General features: G+C 42.2%; 1 protein-coding gene across 6 annotated transcripts in view; it reads right to left on the bottom strand.

Moving 5' to 3' along the window:
• Positions 1 to 6,888: 6,888 nt before the first annotated feature.
• LOC106583170 (sodium channel protein type 8 subunit alpha) overlaps positions 6,889 to 23,255 on the bottom strand; it is a 118,558-nt gene continuing 102,191 nt past the window's right edge. For all 6 annotated transcript variants that reach the window (XM_045705343.1, XM_014167045.2, XM_014167047.2 and 3 more), the window contains 7 exons: positions 19,320 to 19,442; positions 13,986 to 14,270; positions 13,646 to 13,699; positions 13,319 to 13,456; positions 13,094 to 13,198; positions 12,604 to 12,874; positions 6,889 to 12,248 (listed from right to left, as the gene is read on the bottom strand). In XM_045705343.1, coding sequence (XP_045561299.1) covers positions 11,086 to 12,248; positions 12,604 to 12,874; positions 13,094 to 13,198; positions 13,319 to 13,456; positions 13,646 to 13,699; positions 13,986 to 14,270; positions 19,320 to 19,442 — 2,139 coding nt within the window. In that variant the 3' untranslated portion in view covers positions 6,889 to 11,085. The remainder of the gene's footprint in view (positions 12,249 to 12,603; positions 12,875 to 13,093; positions 13,199 to 13,318; positions 13,457 to 13,645; positions 13,700 to 13,985; positions 14,271 to 19,319; positions 19,443 to 23,255) is intronic.

Raw genomic sequence — 23,255 nt, 5'->3', positions numbered from 1 at the left:
TCAGCTCCACATGCTGTTTGTACTTACGCCATGCATCGGGTAAGTTTGTAGACTCCCAGTCCATTCTAGGTGAAGGAACTCCAGAAAAATCCATCTTTTAAGACCTTTTACTCTGACACCATGTCTTGTTTTGCACGCTTTGTACAAAATAATAAAATGCAGTACTACAGGATATTTCTTAACATAGCTCTTTATTAGCTAGCTACAAATTGCATGTTCACATATCTCCAACCATGATCAACTGACCATGACCTAACCATCTGGGTGGTCTTAACCAATCATAGCACAGTATGATACGGCGGTAAAATGCATCCAATTATAATTCAGTATGTTTACACATATAAATATTACAATAGCCTTCACCTGGTCAGTCGAGTGGAAAGAACAGGTGTTCCTAATGTTTTGTACGCTCCGTATAGAAGGTCCTTTACCTTAATGCGTAATGGTAGCGTTAGGCTCCTTAAAGAGTACATCTTGGGCTAGTGGAAACATTTTGTGATAATGGTTACGCAAAATTACATTGCATCCATGTGAATTCATAGCTAAGCTTATTATTTTATATAATGGCACCATGTATATCTGATTAACAATTGCTACCTTGACTTATTCCATTATGACATCAACATGCTCCTTGTTTGACTTTAGTTAGCTGCTAGCTTAGCTTGATGCAGCCTGTGAATGTTAACGGCTAATTCTTAACGGCTAATTCTTCAAATATGGTAGCTAGCTCAATGACAACCCTATTAATTCTAGAAGTATCGAATATTGCTTAATTCAGAAAGTAGGCTTCACCTTCGAGTTACATCTGTAGGCATTAGCTAGCTCGCTAGCTAGCCAACATGCATTGTTTGACATGCCACGTTCCTGCTTACTTTATATCTGACGGGGCTGTAGTGGAGCAGGTTGAGAGCTTCAAGTTCCTTGGTGTCCACATCAACAACAAACTAGAATGGTCCAAAAACACCAAGACAGTTGTGAAGAAGGCACAACAAAGCCTATTCCCCCTCAGGAAACTAAAAAGATTTGGCATGGGTCCTGAGATCCTCAAAAGGTTCTACAGCTGCAACATCGAGAGCATCCTGACTGGTTGCATCACTGCCTGGTTCGGCAATTGCTCAGCCTCTGACCGCAAGGCACTACAGAGGGTAGTGCGTACGGCCCAGTACATTACTGGGGTTAAGCTGCCTGCCATCCAGGACCTCTACACCAGGCGGTATCAGAGGAAGGCACAAAAAATTGTCAAAGACCCCAGCCATCCCAGTCATAGACTGTTCTCTTTACTACCTCATGGCAAGCAGTACCGGAGTGCCAAGTCTAGGACAAAAAGGCTTCTCAACAGTTTTTACCCCCAAGCCATAAGACTCCTGAACAGGTAATCAAATGGCTACCCGGACTATTTGCATTGTATGCCCCCCCCCCACACTCTTTTTACGCTGCTGCTACTCTCTGTTTATCATATGCATAGTCACTTTAACTATACATTCATGTACATACTACCTCAATTGGGCCGACCAACCAGTGCTCCCGCATATTGGCTAACCGGGCTATCTGCATTGTGTCCCACCACCCGCCAACCCGTCTTTTACGCTACTGCTACTCGCTAGCTACGGCAGCTATATATCAAATCAAAGCTTATTTGTCACTTGCGCCGAATACAACAGGTCTGTATGAAATGCTTACATACAGGCTCTAATCAATAGTGCAAAAAAGGTATTAGGTCAGGGATATCCTTGTCTCACCGCACACTAGCAACTCCTGTGGCGGGCCGGGCGCAGTGCACGCTGACACGGTCGCCAGGTGTACGGTGTTTCCTCCGACACATTGGTGCGGCTGGCTTCCGGGTTGGATGGGCATTGTGTCAAGAAGCAGTGCGGCTTGGTTGGGTTGTGTTTCGGAGGACGCGTGGCTCTCGACCTTCGCCTCTCCCGAGTCCATACGGGAGTTGCAGCGATGAGACAAGACTGTAACTACTACCAATTGGGGGGAAACAATGGGTAAATTTTTTTATCTAGAATCGGCTTTCTATTTCTCAACAAAGCCTCCTTCACTCACGCCACCAAACATAACCTAGTAAAACTGACTACCCTACTGATCCTCGACTTCGGCGATGTCATTTACAAAATAGCCTCCAACACTCTACTCAGCAAACTGAATGCAGTCTATCACAGTGCCATCCGTTTTGTCACCAAAGCCCCATATACCACCCACCACTGCAACCTGTATGCTCTAGTCAGCTAGCCCTCGCTACATATTTGTCGCCAGACCCACTGGCTCCAGGTCATCTCCAGGTCATTTATTTGCTAGGGAAAGCTCCACCTTATCTCAGCTCACTGGTCCCGATAACAACACCCACCCGTAGCACGCTCTCCAGCAGGTATATCTCACTGGTCATCCCCAAAGCCAACACCTCCTTTGGCCGCCTTTCCTTCCAGTTCTCTTCTGTCAATGACTGGAACGAACTGCAAAAATCGCTGAAGCTGGAGACTTATATTTCCCTCACTAACTTTAAACATCTGCTATCTGAGCAGCTAACCAATCGCTACAGCTTTACATAGCCCACCTGTAAATAGCCCATCCAATCTACCTACCTCATCCCCATATTGTTTTTATTTACTTTTCTGCTCTTTTGCACACCAGTATTTCTACTTTCACATCATTATCTGCACATCTATCACCCCAGTGTTAATTTGCTAAATTGTAATTACTTCGCTACTATAGCCCATTTATTGCCTTACCTCCTCACGCCATTTGCACACACTGTATATAGACTTTCTTTTTTTATTCTATTGTGTTATTGACTGTACGCTTGTTTATGCCATGTGTAACTCTGTTGTTGTTTGTGTCGCACTGCTTTGCTTTATCTTGGCCAAGTCGCAGTTGTAAATAAGAACTTGTTCTCAACTAGCCTACCTGGTCAAATAAAGGTGAAATAAAAAAAATATTTTTTTAATCTAGATATTACTGTAATGTTGTGTTCCATGTTATAGCCTAGAATTGATCTTGTCTGTAATATTGTCACCAAACAAATAAAATGTGTTGATTGTCTAAGTGTGAATAAAATGTAATACACATTGTGGGCTACAAATGGGTTATTGTTGGGGATTTCTACACGGGCAATTTTAGAGGCTTAATCTGTGACTGAGAAACCGGTCCTTAATGAGCAAGTACCCCAGACACCAGTTGTTGGGTCAATACTAAGTACATTTGACTGCAATGCATATTGTTTACCCAGTAACTTATGTGAACTGATGTACATGCATATTCTAATCCTTTTCTGTACAGTAAGTGTTTTTGTCCTTCGTGATTGAATCCAATTCTGTTCATTACATGCTTACTGACAAAAGCAACACAAATGTTGAGAATGAAATAAATACACTGCAGGCTGTAGTGATGCTGATATGCAATCAATTACCATACAGTTAAAATATTTGTGGACTCCATTTAATCACATTGTTATAATTCCATGTTGCACAATCACAAATAATGAGGAAGGTACAGGGGCATGATGTAATGGCAAACAACAGAGCATTTCCCATATGCTGCAAAAACACCTATGTTCTTATTATAGTAGCCTATGCACTCACTAGCTGGTTATATTTTGAGAAAAATACAAAACCAGACTTGTGAATGTTCGAAAGAGCTTGGGCTTGTATCCAATTTCCTTATCAGGATATTCATTCCTTGCGCCATGTTGATCATGTTCAGCTTCCTGTAGTAGAAGTGGTATTTCGATAGCATCCACTTCATCGACAATCGAGAGAAATAGTAATGGTGTCTTATTGTAGGCACTAACTCTGCCATGGTTCTTTGCACAAAGCCTATGAGGAAGAGGAGTGGCGTTTTTGTATAAACGCCGAAAATAAGGTATGTGGTAAACACAGGTTTAGGAAATCATATGTCCTATGGGTTAATATTCATCAGCTAATGCCGGTTTTTGTGAATTTCGGAGAATTTATGTAATAAATAACACAAACCACATAAAGGCTTCATAATTCATAAAGGTCATGTTATCTGACTGCTATTATCTCATGGAACAAAACGTATACAATCTCCTAAACATGTTAAATTCAGACTTTATTCCAAAACTCAATTCTTTCCCAGTTAATTTTTCCCATGGGGATGGCTGTACGACCCAGCGGTAATTTATTTCCGTGTTTTAGGACTACACGCTGGCGAGCTTTATTTAGGAAAATTCCATGTCTGCCATTGTTGCGTTTCCTAGAAACAGCACAACATGTCCAACTTGCTGTCGGTGCATATGTTCCGTCTACAGTCGGCTACTTTCGGTGTACCACTCCAACGCGCCCAATGACTCCGCATTCCAAAAGTATTCCCGTTAATCTGTCATGCGTTGCCTGGAAACCCGACGTTGAAATGCATAACATTCTACGTCGGGCAGGAATTAGCATTTTGAATCAAGACAGGTTCTTCTCAAAACCTCTATAAGCCAAAATGTTGAATAAAATATTTTAACCGGTTGGGTGTCTCTGCTCTTGGTCCTTTTGGCGGTAGGAATGTGAGACAATATATCCACAGGAAAGTATAATTACATAAACTTTTCAAAGCGCAGGTAGTGCTTCCAGATTTCTATCACCTGAAGCATAAAATAAAAATAAAAATACATGCACGAGATGCATGCAAACTTGTGAGCTGGTGCATGTATTTACATGGTTCTGGGCAAGCTTCAGGTGATAGAAATCTGGAAGCACAACCAGCACTCACTACTGAATTCCTCTGGAAGCAATGTCAGCAAAATAACTGTTCATTGAGAGCTTCATGAAAAGGATTTCTATGGTTGAGCAGGAGTTTGGAGTGGTGTAAAGCTTGCTGCAATTGGACTCTGGAACAGTGGAAACATTCTCTGGAGTGATGAAACATGCTTCACCATCTGGCAGTCCGACGGATGAATCTGGATTTGGCGGATGCCAGGAGAATGCTACCTGCCGCAATGCATAGTGCCAACTGGGCTCCCAAGTGGCGCAGCGGTCTAAGGCACTGCATCTCAGTGTAAGAGGCATCACTACAGTCCCTGGCTCGAATCCAGGCTGTATCACATCTGGCCGTGATCGGGAGTCCCATACAGAGGCGTACAATTATCCCAGCTTCGTCCAGGTTTGGCCGGGGTAGGCCGTCATTGTAAATAAGAATTTTTTTCTTAACTATCTTACCTAGTTAAATAAAGGTTAAATTAAAAAAACGGTAAAGTTTGGTGGAGGAGGAATAATGGTCTGGGGCTGTTCCAGTGAAGGGAAATCTTAATGTTATAGCATACAATGACATTCTAGACGATTCTGTGCTTCCAACTTTGTGGCAACAGTTTGGGGAAGGTCCTTTCCTGTTTCAGCATGACAATGCCCCGTGCACAAAGCGAGGTTCATACAGAAATCGTTTGTTGAGATCGGTGTGGAAGAACTTGATTGGTCTGTACAGAGGCCTGACCTCAACCCCATCAAATACCTTTGGGATGAATTGGAATGCACAAAAGGGGGGACCAACTCCATATTAATACCCATCATTTTTGGAATTAAATGTTCGACGAGCAGGTGTTCACATAATTTTGTACATGTAGTGTATATGTGTTACTCATTATTTTTGGCCTTTAAGTGCAAATTAATTTCAGATAGAGGTAGCTATAGAAACTTTCAATGCAACTCATCAGTTTGTTTGAGCTTACTGACTAATCGTTTGTAATTTGTTTGTCTTGTGAACATTCTTTAGTAGTTCTGCAAACTGTTTTTCTTCAGATAAGATATTTTCCTTATATAGGGCGCTTCTTTTGACCATGGCCCATATAGGGCTCTGGACAACAGTAGTGCACTATATAGGGGATATGGTGCCTGTTGGGATGCACACACACACATCCTCCTGCTCTCCTACACAATTGTCTTATGTTGTGATTTATAGGCCCCTATTTTCAACCCTGACCCCTCCCCGATCCACCCCAGGTGCTGGTTAGGCTTTCTATTTATTAAAAGCGTAGAGAACAAGAACATATGGATGGGGAAGGAGAGAAAGATAAGGAGCAGGGCCCGTGCCACTTTAAACTAGAATAACATATGAGTCTATTACAAAATGTCTGTTTGTGTGTATGATTTAGGAGTCTACAATTGCGCATTCACATATCAGCTTAGATATGCCCAGGTATTTTTTACATTGAAATACATAGCATACATTTTTCACATTAATAAATCCCAGCATCTCCTCTCTCTCTGTCTTCCTACTGCTCATGTATTTTTTCCTCTCTTACTTCCTTCCCCTTCCCATCGTGTGCAGTTGGTTGTGGGACAGGGAGGGAGGGAGGTCTACAGTACACTACAATATTGAGAGCAGGCTACTGCTGACTCAGCCCAGGCCACTGCATTCATCTATCTGCACTGCAGCACAGTTTTACCCTCCGTCTTTCCTTCCCTCTCTCATTCAGTGGGCCACTTTACACACACATCTGCCCTCATCTCAGTTCACTCTACTGCACCACACAGCACACCACACCACATAATGCTGTGCTACTTGAGGTACTATCCTTTTAATAAAGATATGGCCAGTTACTGGTTAGATGCTTGCAGACAAGATCCACCACTGACCTTGCTGTGATTTCAGATGACTAGTCTTTCTGTTTATTACTGTAAATCTACACTGATATTCGTTTTAAAGTCTGTGATGAAACTTTTTCCTCATGTATATACGTAAATTGTAGTTACTGGTTAGATGCTTGCAGACAAGATCCACCACTGACCTTGCTGTGATTTCAGATGACTAGTCTTTCTGTTTATTACTGTAAATCTACACTGATATTCGTTTTAAAGTCTGTGATGAAACTTTTTCCTCTCATGTATATACGTAAATTGTAGTTAATCATTTTCTAGAAAAAAAAGACACCACTATGAAGCATAACTGGAAGGCTGCTTTATTGTTTGGAAATGGATTCGTGCTCAAATGAAGACAATCTTTCACTGATTCTCACTTAGTCCCAAGTGGTTGTGCAACACTGTCCTCTCTCTGACTGTATTAGTGGCAAGAGATAACAATGACACTCAAAGAGCTTAATGAAAATATTTTGGCAACAAAAAACCCCCAACAAATAACAGGTCTCAGTCATGCTACAAAATAAAGGCTACATAAATCATTTCATAAATCCACACCAGAATTGAACCCAAGTGTAAAACAGAAGGCAAGCTCTCTCACCAGCTAAATGATCAGTGAACAGAATACAGAGAGAGTGAACAGAATACAGAGAGAGTGAACAGAATACAGAGAGAGTGAACAGAATACAGAGAGAGCACTCAATAGATTACTATAAGATGTTAGTTCTGTTGATCTAGTCTAGGTGATGTTTTCTCTCCATTTTGATTCACTAAACCAATGGGTTTGGATATATCCTTTTTACTGATGTATTGTAAAGTCTAAAAAGGCAGCTAAAAGGCACATGCCATTAAGAGATATTGCACCAAGAAACAAATAGAAATAACAAAAACAATAAACCTTGAAGTTATCAGATGCATTGTTTAGAAAATAACAATAAATCCAAACTGCACTGGTGTGTTTAGGGGAACCTGGAGGAAGGTCCGAGCTAAAACAAGTAAAAAGCTGTCACACAAGGCGACCTGAGGCTCAGGATACTGGGGCATGATGACCGGCCAGCGCCGGCTTGTCTCAGGGTGGAGAGCGTGTGTGTGTACAGTATGTATGTGTTTGTGTGTTTATCTTCAGCGGGAAGAGGTGGGAGAAGTTGTGGGCAAGACATCTTCATACATGTACAAAAGGGTGTGCTGGTAGTGCAATCCTCTCACCAATGCAGGCTACACAATCCTCAGCAAGCAGCCATTGTACACAGCGTACATAGAGATCCTGGGCAGGCCAGAGTTTTGGTCATTCACTGAACATATTGCACACAAAAAAGAAATGGGAGTTATTACAGTCTGTTGCACTGCATTCTCCTCAGTACAAGGAGCGGAAGGGAGAGTTGAGGACATACATATATATATATATATATATATATTAGAATATATATATATATATTATATATTCTGTGTGTGTGTGTGTATAGCTCTATATATGTATTGATTTTTATATTGTTTTTTCTTTTTAATATAGATTTTCTATTTACTCCCTTTTTTAATGTGAAAAGTGACTCCAAAAATCTACTCCACCTAACAAATGTGTCAGAGTCTAACAAGTGTGACAAGGGGTGTCAGCTGGAAGCCATTCTATTTACGGTTATTCATATTAGATTAATAGCAGTAGTTTAAGTATTTCTGTATTTACAAAAACTACGCATGCATGCACGCATAAAATAAAATGATATATTACATTATTTATAGTCTCTTAAAAAGTTCATTCTTAACTTTTCAGCAATTTGTGCCGTTTACAACACAGCCTGAACTGTACATAATTTTTTCTCATTTTGTTTTTCAAATTGATGTAAGGTTTTTACATTTTTCTGTTTATACATTTATACATGTATATCCTTGATGGGGATGGAGAAAAATGGACAGCAGTTGCTTTTATGCTTATCATTCAGAGTTTTATTTGGTTCAACTTAACACCCACACTGATTTTGGAGATCTCATGCAGCAACTAGACCATAGAACTTGAGAAGGGGATTGGGGATTTATTCATAAACAGGAAGGTAGTGACATCACTGCACAACAGGAAGTGCAAAAGCTTGGGTGTCTTCTTAACGTGTTACGGCTCACAGTACCTTTACAATGCATCAAGTGCTCTGTTCATTATTTGGTATTTGTTACGAGATATACTTGCTAGATAAGTGGAGTAAATGGCTGATGAGAGGTTTTGGAGCACATTTTTCTCAAATATAGAATTATGGGGCCTGCTCTCTAGTGCTCACATACCTGTTTTGCCTCTCATAGAATTTAGTGTTCTGCTCAAACTAACATACCCATTTTCCCTTTCATGACATCTCCTTACATTGTTTCCTAAGTACCTATGACTGATATTGGGGTGAGCAGTACTATTGTTATTGTTGTATTTTATTCAGACCTAACCTAAATCCATAGCTACACAACCACTAATATAATTTACTATTGATACAAACGCTGCCCTTACAAGCGAGCGAAATGTTGCTTTTTCACTGAGATGCTTCTAGCCCTATATTTCTAAATGTCTTTTACAGGAAGCTCTAAAGTGGCCCCTGATAGACTGGCTGCCCTAGCTATTGCCAGCCGAGACCATTGTCCAATAGGGTGGCATAACATCACACAAAATCATAGGAAAAAGTGTTTCATAAATACTCTCATCACATTCACTTGCATTTAGTTGCAGAGCTCATTATAATACATCTGTAATATCTCCTGAGATAAAGGGGTGAACTCTTCAAGCATTGCGTACAGTTCTAGGATCTCTGTCTAACAATGACAGCAAAAAACAGAATAGGCAGCAGGGGGTACTGTTCACCCACTCCCATTCCAAGGACAAGGGGTGATGATGAGCAACAAGGCTTCTCCACAGATTATCCACATACACCAATTTCAGTTTTTCTCTAATCTAGCACAAGATTAACTCTCTCAACCACATTAAAGAAATGGCTGAAAATACATGTTAAAATGATACAGACTAGATAACCATAACAACATGTACAAATGAATCAGCACATGATAAGGAAATAAAACAGCAGTTATTGGAAACAGAAATACAACATTCTTTCTACACTTAAACCTTGTAGAACAGTCTAAATTGTCCTTAGAGAAAAAAAACAGAAATGGAAACCACCTTGCTACATCAATTCCCTGCACACTTAGAAACTCCCACAATGCCCTCATCCAACACAAAAACAAAGGCAGATGGCATGGTCGATTAGGTATGTGATATTGCTGCATTCAAATTATATATAAGCTGTTTAAGATTTAAAACGATCCACCAAATCCACTCAATAATACATACACACAGACATCCATTCACTTCTCTTCTGCATCCCATAGCAGCAATAACATTTTGTATTTCTCCTCATACAATCCACAATGTTGGTATTCATTCCACACAAAGTTTATCATCATAATACTAATGATTTACTTCTAACGTTGAATTTTTGACAGTGGACAACCTCAAACCTATGGTCGAGCCACTGTTGTGGTCTGAGTATTAGTGTCTTGTGGACTATGATTATTCATGCAAGATTTCTGATCAAAACATGCCATCATGCAAGTCATTTCTATGCATTGAACAAGCACAATTATTTATGTATTTGTTTGGAAATATGACTGAGTAAATGTAAGCCCTTGGCCCAAGATGACTCCCTAATCAACAGCCCCTTAACAAATTGGTGTGAAAGCCCATGTAGTAAAAGCCTTTTGATGTGGGTATAACAAAGATAGAAGGTGAGGAAGAGTTATGTGACATGGGAAAATTGTTGATTGTTGTTTTTTTTTAACCTTTTTTTGCCGCTCAAATTATGTGGAGATACTATATTCAGCATTAACAACCCAAATGGAAACCCTTACTTTAGGCTACTATGGGTTTTTGTCTTTCTCTCCTCAGCTGTTCTTCTGTTTGTTCATATAGACTGATAATGTACATAAATGTGCTCCATGAATGACTAAATTCAATGATACAGAGTCCCTTCTGACTGCTTTTCGAAGGTGACTCTTCAAGTCGAGCAGTATTTCCATGTTTTTCCTGCATAGCTCTGTATTTCCATGGGAATCCATTGCTGGCGGGAATCCCACACGTTAGATCCCTTATCAGCGTTTCTCATTCATTCATCTTAGTGAAAAGTTCTGTTCCTTATGTGTAGTCCACCAGTCAGGGAACTGCCCATTTCTTTCATATTTTGTCTGTTTTTCATTCCATTTTGTTAAGATCAGTAGTCTAGATGCAACAATGTCACACAGTACGCTGATTATGTTTGGTTTAAATCAAGTTCAAGTCTCTTTAAGCTGTAAGAGACGGAGTTGCTTCACTCTGCATCGATAGTATGAAGTCTTTAAACAAAATTATTAATATTATTATTTTTCTTTCTTGCAAATGAAATAATCTGTACATCTGTGTGGGTTAGATGGTTTCCTCTCGCTTTGCTTGAAGTTACATTATTATAATTATTATTGTTATTACTGTTATTATTATTCCAATATTCTAACACTTAGATTCCCTGACGGATTTTTGGTTTCTGCCCTTCTCCTTCCTCCCTGCCTTTCCTTCGTTCTCATCCTGTTTTTCCTTGTCAGGTTTGGTTACACTGTCATAGGAGGGGAGAGAGGCAGTGGAGGGCGTGCCCTCCTTTTCCTTTTCCGGATTCGTCCCACCATTCTTTACATTATTGTTATTGGCCGGTCTGCGCTTGCATTTGAAGCCACGTCTAGCCAGGTAGTTTCGGTAGGCCTGCTGGATGATTTTGGCCGACACGTCCTCCTGCTTGCGCCTCAGAGTAGTGGTAATGGGCTCATAAGACACTTTGGACGGGTTCGCCGCAATAAAGCGCTGTTCCATTTGATCCCTCAGCATGTCCAGCTCTCCTGTATCGCCTAGTACCCGCTTGGTGAATGCAAACAGAATGTCGAGGCAGTGGATCCGGTCCCCGCTCACCATGGGCAAGTCCATGGAGATCAGCTCTATGGTGTTGGGCTTTGGAACACGGAGCGGGTGCTCTAGGTAGTCTGCAAAGTCACCAAGCTTGCCATAGGTGATGAACTGCGAGGCGTCTGGGTCGAACTTCTCCCATATTTCGTAGAAGGTCGTGAAGTCGTCTTCGCTGAGCGGGTCAGCACTCTCTTCAGTTGCGACACCGAAGTTTTCAAGGATAATGGCAATGTACATGTTGACCACAATTAGGAAAGAGACGATAATGTACATGACGAAGAAGAAAATCCCTACCGAGGGATTGCCGCAGTCGCCTGTATTCGGTGCACCTGGGTTCTCCAGTTGTGGGTCACAGTCTGGGGGGTAGTTGAGAATGGGTAACAACAAACCGTCCCAGCCGGCAGACGTAGTGATCATAAACAGGCAGATCATGCTGTTGCCAAATGTCTCAAAGTTGTACATGTCGTCGATTCCTGCCCCATGCTTGACATAGCCAAAGTTAGACATGCCAAAAATAGAGAAGATGAACATAACCAGGAAGAGTAACAACCCGATGTTGAACAGAGCAGGAAGGGACATCATCAGGGCAAACAGTAGAGTCCGAATGCCTTTGGCCCCTTTGATCAGACGCAGGATTCTGCCGATTCGAGCCAGTCGGATCACCCTGAAGAGGGTTGGAGAGACAAAGTACTTCTCAATGATGTCTGCGAGGAACATGCCTGGATAGAGAAGCAGACAGAAGAGGATAGGGAGAAATGTATTATTGCTGGTATGTTCTGCAATTCTTTTAGTATGTTTCCTTAAATCCATAACACTGTCATGAAGATATTTTAAAAGAATACAAACTGTCCTGTGACTGTTGGGCCACTAGGGGGAGATGTTAACATATGATCTCACTTTCCCAAACCTTAAACGTCATAATTGGGTATTTCTAAACAGATTATTTTTGATAGAAAATAGAGCAATCCATTTCTAGCAATTAAAACAGCAACTCAAGTTCTAGCACTCAAATACCAGGCATATAAGACAATAGGCAACTGCATGTAGGAGGAAAGGGATGAAATCACTACTGACCAACAATTGAGAGAATGACCACGACCACGTCAAAGATGTTCCACCCAATGGTGAAGTAGTAGTGGCGAAGGGCAAAGAGCTTTAACACAAACTCGGTTGTAAAGGCAACGATGAAGACAAAGTTGACCCAGTAGAGAATAGTGTCGGTATCTTCTGACTGATCGTCCGTCTCCACCATCATGGTCACCATGTTGAGGCAGATCAACATCATAATAGATATATCAAAGACCTGCTGCGTTACGAAGTCAAATACCAGGCCCTGAAAGTTATTCTGAGAGAAAAGAGAAAACATTATGGAGGAAAGATAAAGAGAGTTAGTAGATTTAACAAATCAAAGCAAGGCACATTTTGTTAGGGTACATTTTGGAAGGTATGTTGGTTAGTAAAGTTTAGTTTGACATGTCTTTTGAATGTTACCTTCATTAGAACTCCTAATTTACCCCTCCCCAAAGCAGCCCTTAGGCTAAAGGAACTATAGGAAGAGACTCACCAGTGGTCTCGGAATAGGTTTTTGTGGTTTTTTTGAGCCAAGTTTTTTCATGGCAGTGTGATATTTCTTCTGCTCTTCTGTCATGAATATATCCTGACCTCCAAAGTAAAGGGAGACAAGAAAACATCTGGTTACAACCTTGTTGAGCCAAAGAATGTGGGAACCTCTTCTTAAGCTAGTTTTATCTTATCAACAGGTCCATGGAATAAGGAAAATAGGTCTTATCTTTTTCTTTTGCTGGTTAAAGTTGTCAATGATGACACCAATGAAGAGATTGAGGGTAAAGAAAGAGCCAAAGATGATGAAGGCAACAAAGTAGATATACATGTAGATGTTGTCTTCATAGATCGGCTGGTCCTCGACCTACAGAGAGCAGGAAAAAGACATTCAAGCTCCAAATTGTCCCTCATTACATTGCAAGTTGTGGGTTCAAAAGCCCTTTTTGCTACAAGTTAGTATTGGTAGGTTCTTCTGGAACATGTTACATCTGTTCACACAATAACCAACCAACAAACAAAAGGGAGACAAATCTCATACAAGTGACAGGCATACCTTCCGAGAATCAATGGCCGCATACATTATGTCCATCCAGCCTTTAAACGTGGCCTGTGAGAGAGGGGATATATAAAGTAATGTGAGAAAACAGGGAAAAGAAACATGAGGAAGAAGAATGAAGGTAAAGCAGAAAGAGAGGAAAATTAGAATGAGGTGTTAAAGAAGGAGGAAAATTACAAGATGAAGGAGATACAGTAAGAAGCCATTGATTGAAAAATATGAGAATTGAATCCTGCAGTCTAAGTACCGTTCAATGTCCAATCAACTTTGACCTCCACAGTGGGAGGGCCAAATTAGTTAAAAGTCAAAACATTGATAGGAAAGACCTTGAACTCACCACTTGTAGAAGTGCCAGGTATCCTGCAGCCACATTGTCAAAGTTAATTTTGACATTCTTCCACCTGACCTCACTGTAATTTGCGTTGATTAGTGCAAAGCACTCAGTCTTGTTGTTGACGACGTCGGGTTTAAAGTTTTCCTCTGAGGTCTCGTTGAAGCAGTAGTAATACTTCCCTGCAAACAGGTTGACCCCCATGATACTGAAGATGAGCCAGAAGATGAGGCACACCAGCAGCACGTTCATGATGGAGGGGATGGCTCCAACCAAGGCATTCACCACCACCTACACACGTAACCAAGGAAACAGGAGCAGCATGAGATACAACTCATATACAAACATAAATCCTCCCTCTCAGAGATAAAGGTCATATACCTTATGTGATCTGCACATCAGTTTGGTTTATCTTGACTATCACTTATATGTTGCTATTACTCTATCATATGCAACTGACGTCACCAATGAGGTATACTGGTGTTAAAATGGGGCGGCACGTAGCCTGTGTTTAGAGCGTTGGACCAGTAACCGAAAGGTTATTGCTATTGCTGGTTTGAATACCTGAGTTGACAAGGTGAAAAATCTGTCGATGCGCCCTTGAGCAAGGCTCTAATTTGTGCCAGAGTCACTGTACTATGGGTGACCCTATAAAACAACACATTTCACTGCATCTATCTCGTGTAAGTGACAATAAAAAAAATGGGTGAAGTACAGTGAATACTTTGAGGTCCCATTTATGGTGTACCTATTTGAAACCTTTAATGAGTACACTCTTAGAAGTAAAGGTGCCTGGATAGGTTGTGGCGGTGTCAGCAGCAGCACACCGTGGAATGCTCTGACGATGTACATTGAATGTTTTAATGCAGGACACCCAGCAGCTCTCAGACAGACAGCTAAGCTGAGCCTGGCATGCACAGTCATACAGGCACATGTACAGAGCCATGTTCCCACCTTGACAAGACAATCAGAACTGAGATGAGTGGACTTTGCTGAAGGTTTCCCTCAGAACGTGTTGTGGTTATGGCAAAAGACCTCAACTCAACACACACCTAGTTACCGCACGGCAAGCGATACCGGAGCGCCAAGTCTAGGCCCAAGAGGCTCCTAAGTAGCTTCTACCCCCAAGCCAAAAGACTACTGAACAGCTAATCAAATGGCTACCCAGAATAATGGCTAACACCCCCCCCCGGAATACTGCTGCTACTCTCTGTTATTATCTATGCATAGTCACTTTAATAACTCTACCTACTTGTACATATTACCTCAATTACCTCGATACCGGTGCCCCTGCACATTGACTCTGTACCGGTACCCCCTGTATACAGCCCCGCTATTGTTATTTACTGCCGCTCTTTAATCGTGTTATTCTTATCTCTTACTTTGTTTTAGGTATTTTCTTAAAACTGCATTGTTGGTTAAGGGCTTGTAAGTAAGCATTTCACTGTAAGGTGAATGTGACAAATACAATTAAATTTGATGAGTAGACTAGGGAGCTAACCTCACTAAATGGACATCATAACGATGTGAAGATGTACCTGGTTCCCTCTTCATAACTAGGCCTACTAAATTCTGTGAAGATGTTATGAGTTTACCTTATCAATATAAAAAAACATCGCCTACTACTGTCAGTGGTTGTTGTTTTTCTGTTATTGTCAACAAGGGAAACATGGCTCTCTGGCATATGTGCATTGCTTGCATGTACATATTTCAGGCATTATCAGTCAAATAATAGCACAATGATCCTGTATTATGGAGGTTGAGGGCTCTATTCAAACTGTATCGCTGAAGCTTTACAGATTGCAAGACAGATCATTTAAAGGTATTTTCCGAGTAAGCTGACATACCGTGAATGCAGTCTCCTCTAACACAGGAACATTGCCTTTAAAGTTCAAATCACGCTGTAACGCAGGTTCAGCGATACAGATATAATAAATATATTTTGCAACACAATGCTACAGCCAGATGAAGTCCAGACAGAAACACTAATTCTGATGCTTGATATACAGTACTTCACCAAACTCTGGTGACATGACATAACTAGGGATGTGGGGAGAACAGTAGACAGATCTGAATTGTACATATTGGAAGTTGTGGAGGAATTACAAGTTGGAGAGGAGACAAAACCAACATTTTCAAGAATAACAACCAGTGGTAAAATCCTTCACAGGAAATTGACTGATGATACTACCTGAAACTTAAAACCAATAAGAGACTATGGTATATTGGGGCGGCAGGGTAGCCTAGTGGGCTAGTAACTGAAAGGTTGCAAGTTCAAATCCCGAAGGTACAAATCTGTCGTTCTGCCCCTGAACAAGGCAGTTAACCGACTGTTCCTAGGCCGTCATTGTAAATAAGAATTTGTTCTTAACTGACTTGCCTAGTTAAATAAAGGTAAAAAAAAAATATTAAACTGTGAGAAATGCTACTATGCGTCTCATTTGGTGTAGGTGTCACGTGCCAAAGCTTCAACAAATAAGCCCTGCCCAATGGCTCAGCTTACATGTTCTGTTTTCTATAATGGTGCTTACTGGAAACTGGTAACAGCAAACATGACCACATTGGCACGATGTGGGCCCTATGCAGGCTAAGCTATTGGCCCCCTGTACTGACCAAACTGAGCCAATGTGCTTTTGCTCATCGGCTCCACATTGGCCCCAGGGCAGGTATTTATTCAAATGTGACTTATTTACTTAAAGGTGCACTATGCAGAAATCGCGCCGCCATTTCCTGGTTGCTAAAATTCTAATAGTTATCCTAACTTCAGTTTATGTGACAAAACAAGCAGTTATTGTACCATCTAAACCGCTGTGAACTATATTTTCCATGACCAAAAATATTGTATATTCAGCTGATGTACAAAACCGAAAGTTCAGAACGGGAAGCATAGAAATAGCACACATAGAACATATCTACCTCTTCTTAGACTTGCTTTCAATGGGAATTAAAGATCTATAACTCACATTTCTCAGTAAATTTGGTCGGGTCGCCTAAAAATGTACAATTTGTAGCTTTAAATAAATTGTATAATATTCCAACCTTAAAGGTATTTAGCAAATGTGTTACATTGTAGACAACCAAGTTGTTACTATCATACATATATTTTTTACAAGAGAAACTGTTAAGTTTCTTATATGCCACATGCACTTATTTAAGTTTTTTTTAAACACTTCTTCATTGGCAGTATACAAGTCAATACTTTTTTTGGGCATCATACAATGCAATCCTTAAACTGGAATGACACTCAGTAATGGTTGCACAAAAATAACTGTGCGCACCACACCCACAAATATTTGAATGAGCCCCCGCCTCTACGTTATGAAGTAGCTGGTGTGGGCTAGACCGTGCTGGGCTTGGTGTGGGCTAGACCGTGCTGGGCTTGGTGTGGGCTAGACCGTGCTGGGCTTGGTGTGGGCTAGACCGTGCTTGGCTTGGTGTGGGCTAGACCGTGCTGGGCTTGGTGTGGGCTGGCCCGTGCTGGGCTTGGTGTGGGCTAGACCATGCTGGGCTTGGTGTGGGCTAGACCGTGCTTGGCTTGGTGTGGGCTAGACCGTGCTGGGCTTGGTGTGGGCTGGCCCGTGCTGGGCTTGGTGTGGGCTAGACCGTGCTGGGCTTGGTGTGGGCTAGACCGTGCTGGGCTTGGTGTGGGCTGGCCCGTGCTGGGCTTGGTGTGGGCTGGCCCGTGCTGGGCTTGGTGTGGGCTGGCCCGTGCTGGGCTTGGTGTGGGCTAGACCGTGCTGGGCTTGGTGTGGGCTAGACCGTGCTGGGCTTGGTGTGGGCTAGACCGTGCTGGGCTTGGTGTGGGCTTGGTGTGGGCTGGCCCGTGCTGGGCTTGGTGTGGGCTTGGTGTGGGAATGCCCATGCTGGGCTTGGTAGGGCTGGCCCATGCTGGGCTTGGTGTGGGCTTGGTGTGGGAATGCCCATGCTGGGCTAACCCACATTGGGTTGGTGTGGGATATGTTGTGTGCAAGCCTGTGTTGGGTTGGTGATGGCTAGCCTGTGTTGGGCTAGCCTGTGTTGAGCTGGTGAAGGCTGGCCTGTGTTGGGCTGTTGTGGGCTTGGTGTGGGCTAGCCTGTGTTGGGCTGGTGATGGCTAGCCCATTTCGGCAAAGATGGTTCAGTACGAAGATGCCCAGAAACAGCTTCTCCAATAGAAATCCCCTAGCTAAACTCATGCACAGAAACAGTTTGGCACATAGGCCAAACTGCGCATGTGCAGGCCATCAAATCAAAGGCACTCCTTCGAAATAAAGTTATTTTTGACCAACACTTTAATGTGTTAGTTTGTCACTTCTACAAGGATGTTCAGCTACTTTAATACGTTTTTTAGAAATCGATTAAAAAAAATGAACAACTAAGGATGAATTTTTCACTTCTCTCATTGACATCCCAAACCCCGGTCTGGTCTGTCGAGCCTGTGTCGAGAGGCATTCCCAGAAGTATTGGCCTGTTTGGCCTCTGGGTTAGAAAACTCTGTGATGTAGGGCTGGTGAGGGATTCGTGTGGTCTAGCCTGGTTTGGGCTGGTGTGGGCTAGCCTGGTTTGGGCTGGAGGGGGCTAACCCGGTTTGGGCTGGTGTGGGCTAGCCCGGTTTGGGGTGGTGTGGGCTAGCCCGGTTTGGGGTGGTGTGGGCTAGCCCGGTTTGGGCTGGTGTGGGCTAGCCCATGCCCAACTTGCCCACTGAATACCCACATGGGGCCAATGGGGTCATGTTTGCTGGGGTGATTCTTGTAAATCATGTGTTACATTGTAATGTTTGAGTGAGACGCGTGAAACAGTAGATGAAGGAACAGGGTGCAGGAAGGATCTCTTGCTTGAAAGCTCTCGATAGTAGAAGTGAAGGCTCTAAAATAAGTACAATAGATGGCCAGTTTCAGTTAAAAATGATATCTCATTCATATGGGATGAGTGACTTCATTCTCCAGTCTTCTTTCATAAGTTCCACATATATAGTCTGTTTTGACATTGTGATGAGGCAGCGTTGCAACATATTGCCGTTTTAACCAATCAACATTTTAACATTACAATTAACCTGAAATTGCTTTCAAATGCATACTTTATTCATATTTGAGATAATCATTGCTTTCATATCAGCTGCATCATGACTTTCTGAAATGATCTTTTCATGCAAATAGCGTGTCATAGATGAGCATGTGTAGTATTTTGCATGCATTTTCCTTTGGACAGAATTGTGTTAAATTTCATATTTTTATTTCTTAAATGCCCCATTTGGCTTTTCTAACATTATTTTTGCTTTCTAGTTCATTATAGCATGCATTGGTTCTGTAACTAATGAATGGACATGCAGATGGACCAGCTGCCTGGTGTTTTAGATCTTACCCTCATCCCTTCAAAACGAGACAGGGCCCTAAGGGGCCTCAAGGCCCTCAATGTCCGTAGTGATTTAACGGGCCCTAGATCGGAGTAGCCCATCGCATTAGCTATAAGAGTGATTATAGACACCTATACACAGAGAGAGAGAGGAAGAGAGAGGGTCCAAACAGTTAGAATTGGTAACAGAGATAGATGGACCAATTTGCTGGAGAAAAGTAATAACACATATAGATATTTATACATATATATGCATGTTTATATATGTACCAATATGTACACAAACTGTATATAAAGAGAGTAAAGTTTAGCAGCGGTTAAAAGAGTTCAAGGAATAGTAGATGCCCCAATTTTTTTCTGGATATTTAGGGAGTTTGTTTTGTTTTAGTTTGTAAGGCAGGTGAAGCTTGAAAAAAGGCTTTACAGTATACCTGGTTAGAAACATGTGGTTGACAGAAAAAGAGGGGAAAAATAAGGGAAGAGAGAAAAAGAGGTAGCCTAATCAAACAGGGGACATTTGAGAGGAGATATTAAATATTAACTCAATATGACACAGTATACGCACACTATTCACACAATTCACAAAGTACCAGTTGAGTATAAGAATGGAGAATGGGAGCCAGGAAGGTGAGGGCAGTTGTGGGGACGAGTAGGAGAGAGGACAACCTGTGAAAGGGAGAGTCCCGAGACAAAACCACAAGAACCTTACCCTGGCCTCTCAACCTTACCCAAGCCTTTCGACTGCAGTTCAACATCCCTTTTAATTTAAAGAGAGACACTGTTACAGGTACCTGTGAGAGAAGGTACAGGTAGAATGTGCACATGCCTGAGCCATCTCATACTCACATTTCATTCTATTCTAGACCAAAGATTGTACTCTTGAGGGAGCCATAGCCTACATAAGGAGACCCAAGGGACCCAAGATGTAGAGTAGTTACAGGACAGAGAGGAGCAAGGAGCCAGAGAGGCAAAGAGACCATGGGACACCACACCTGTTAGAAAACTTGAGCTCCCTTCCCCTCTGTCTCTCATGACCATCCATGATAATGTGATACTGGCGGGGGGTGGGGGGGGGACTGTTGGTTGGCCTTTGAGAAATGGAACAGTTTCATTCGAAACGATTTGCAAAAATCATGTCTAAAACATATTTAAAGTCTACCAATGACAAATACTGTACTTTGTCACAGCTCTGGAGGGACAGACGTTCTCTCTTCTGGGAACTGTTTACAAAGGCTGTGTTTGAGAATGAGCTGATCTTTCGGTTTCGCTCATTCATGAGAATGTATGTTAAATATATTTGTAACGTACTGAGTACTACCCATGACACTATGCTCTTCTTTGCAATGGGTTTCTTTTTCTCAAAGAGGAAAACTTTTGTAGATGTTATATTTAAATAATCTCTATCACATATACACACAGCCTTTGTCCATGTATGTCCCCTGGCTTTCTAATGGCACGCTAAAGCTTCCACTGTCCTTTAGGCTACTACACTGTCATTGTTCTTTGGGGTGATGGTCACCTTCAGCCTCTGTCAGCTTGACGCCCCCTGTAGGAAAAGGTGGGGCGTGGCCACCATGCCTCCTTCCTCTGGCTCTGCAAGGAGAAACTGAGGAGAGAGACATGCACCTTCTGAGTAACCCACAATACACAGGCAGGAACACACAAACACACACGCACACTCCCACATGGAAGCCTAGCGGTTAAAACGTCAAATACAATACAGTTAGATTCAGGAATTCCCCAGGGTAGCTGTTTAGGCCCCTTGCTTTTTTCAATTTTTACTGACGACATGCCACTGACTGAGTAAAGCCAGTGTGTCTATGTATGCGGATGACTCAACACTCAACAAAGAGCTGCAGTTAGTTTCAGAGTGGGAGGCAAGGAATAAGTTAGCCCTAAATATATCTAAAACTAAAAGCATTGTATTTGGAACAAAACACTCACTAAACCGTAAACCTCAACTAAATCTTGTAATAATTAATGTGGAAATTGAGTAAGTTGAGATGACTAAACTGCTTGGAGTAACCCTAGATTGTAAACTGTCATGGTCAAAACATATTGATGCAGTAGTAGCTAAGATGGGGAGAAGTCTGTCTATAATAAAGCGATGCTCTGCCTTCTTAACAACACTATCAACAAGGCAGGTAGTACAGGCCCTAGTTTTGTTGCACCTTGACTACTGTTCAGTCGTGTGGTCAGGTGCCACAAAAAAGGACTTTACAATTGGCTCAGAACAGGGCAGCACGGCTGGCCCTTGGATGTACACAGAGAGCTAATATTAATAATATGCATGTCAATCTCTCCTGGCTGAAAGTGGAGGAGAGATTGACTTCATCACTACTTTTATTTATGAGAGGTATTGACATGTTGAATGCACCAAGCTGTCTGTCTAAACTACTGGCACACAGCTCGGACACCCATGCATATCCCACAAGACATGTCACAAGAGGTCTCTTCACAGTCCCCCAAGTCCAGAACAGACTGTGGGAGGCACACAGTACTACATAGAGCCTTGACTACATGGAACTCTATTCCACATAAAGTAACTGATGCAAGCAGTAAAATTAGATTTTTTAAAAACTGATTAAAAAACACCTTATGGAACAGCGGGGACTGTGAAGCAATACAAACATTGGCACAGACACATGCATACACACGAGATAACATACACACTATACATACACATGGATTTAGTACTGTAGATATGTGGTAGTGGTGGAGGAGGGGCCTGAGGGCACACAGTGTGTTGTGAAATTTGTGAATGTATTGTAATGTTTTTCACATTTTATAAACTGCCTTAATTTTGCTGGACCCGAGGAAGAGTAGCTGCTGCTTTGGCAGCAGCTAATGGGGATCCATAATAAATACAAATACAAATACTTGAGTTATTTTCTGTTAAGGTATCTTTACTTTTACTCAAGTATGACAATTGAGTACTTTTTCCACCAGTGAGTTCCAAACAGCCTCTGGATGCAACTTCAACTCAATAACTGTTCGTCGGGAGCTTCATGAAATGGGTTTCCATGGCTGAGCAGCCGCACACAAGCCTAAGATCACCATGCGCAATGCCAAGCATCGGCTGGAGTGGTGTAAAGCTCACAGCCATTGGATTCTGGAGCAATGGAAATGCGTTCTCTGGAGTGATGAATCACGTTTCCCCATCTGGCAGTCCGACAGACGAATCTTAGTTTGGCGGATGCCAGGATTACGCTACCTGCCCCAATGCATAGTACCAACTGTAAAGTTTGGTGGAGGAGGAATAATGGTCTGGGGCTGTTTTTCATGCTTCAGGCTAGGCCTCTTAGTTCCAGTGAAGGGAAATCCTAATGCTACAGCATACAAGGACATTCTAGACAATTCTGTGCTTCCAACTTTATGGCAACAGTTTGGGGTTGGCCCTTTCCTGATTCAGCAAGACAATTCCCCTGTGCACAAAGCAAGGTCCATAGAGAAATGGTTTGTCAAGATCGGTGTGGAAGAACTTGACTGGCCTGTACAGAGCCCTGACCTCAACCTCACCGAACACCTTTGGGATGAATTGGAACGCCGACTCCGAGCCAGGTCTAATCGTCCAACATCAGTGCCCGACCTCACTAATGCTCTTGTGGCTGAATGGAAGCAAGTCCCCGCAGTAACATTCCAATATCTTGTGGAAAGCCTTCCCAGAAGATTGGAGGCTGTTACAGCAGAAGCAAAGGGGGGACATTGGAACACCAAAACTGATAGCTTGTGTGGCATTGTGATGTGTGAAATGTAAACCTTAACAAAAAATTGGGGGGGGGGGGGGGGGGGACTGTCCCCGTCACTCATCCTGCCTGTCACCACTCCCCCCACCACTGTATATGTGTAGATGCCCCCATATGAGAGAGTCAGACAAAGGGGTAAGTTGAGCCACCCTTGTTTCTAGGAAACCATACACAAAATGTATAATTTGACCAGATATTT

The sequence above is a fragment of the Salmo salar genome, chromosome ssa22 (assembly GCF_905237065.1).
Source record: "Salmo salar chromosome ssa22, Ssal_v3.1, whole genome shotgun sequence".
Taxonomy (NCBI): domain Eukaryota; kingdom Metazoa; phylum Chordata; class Actinopteri; order Salmoniformes; family Salmonidae; genus Salmo; species Salmo salar.
The sequence above is the reverse complement of the archived record's forward strand: the minus strand, read 5'-3'. Positions and strand labels throughout refer to the sequence as shown.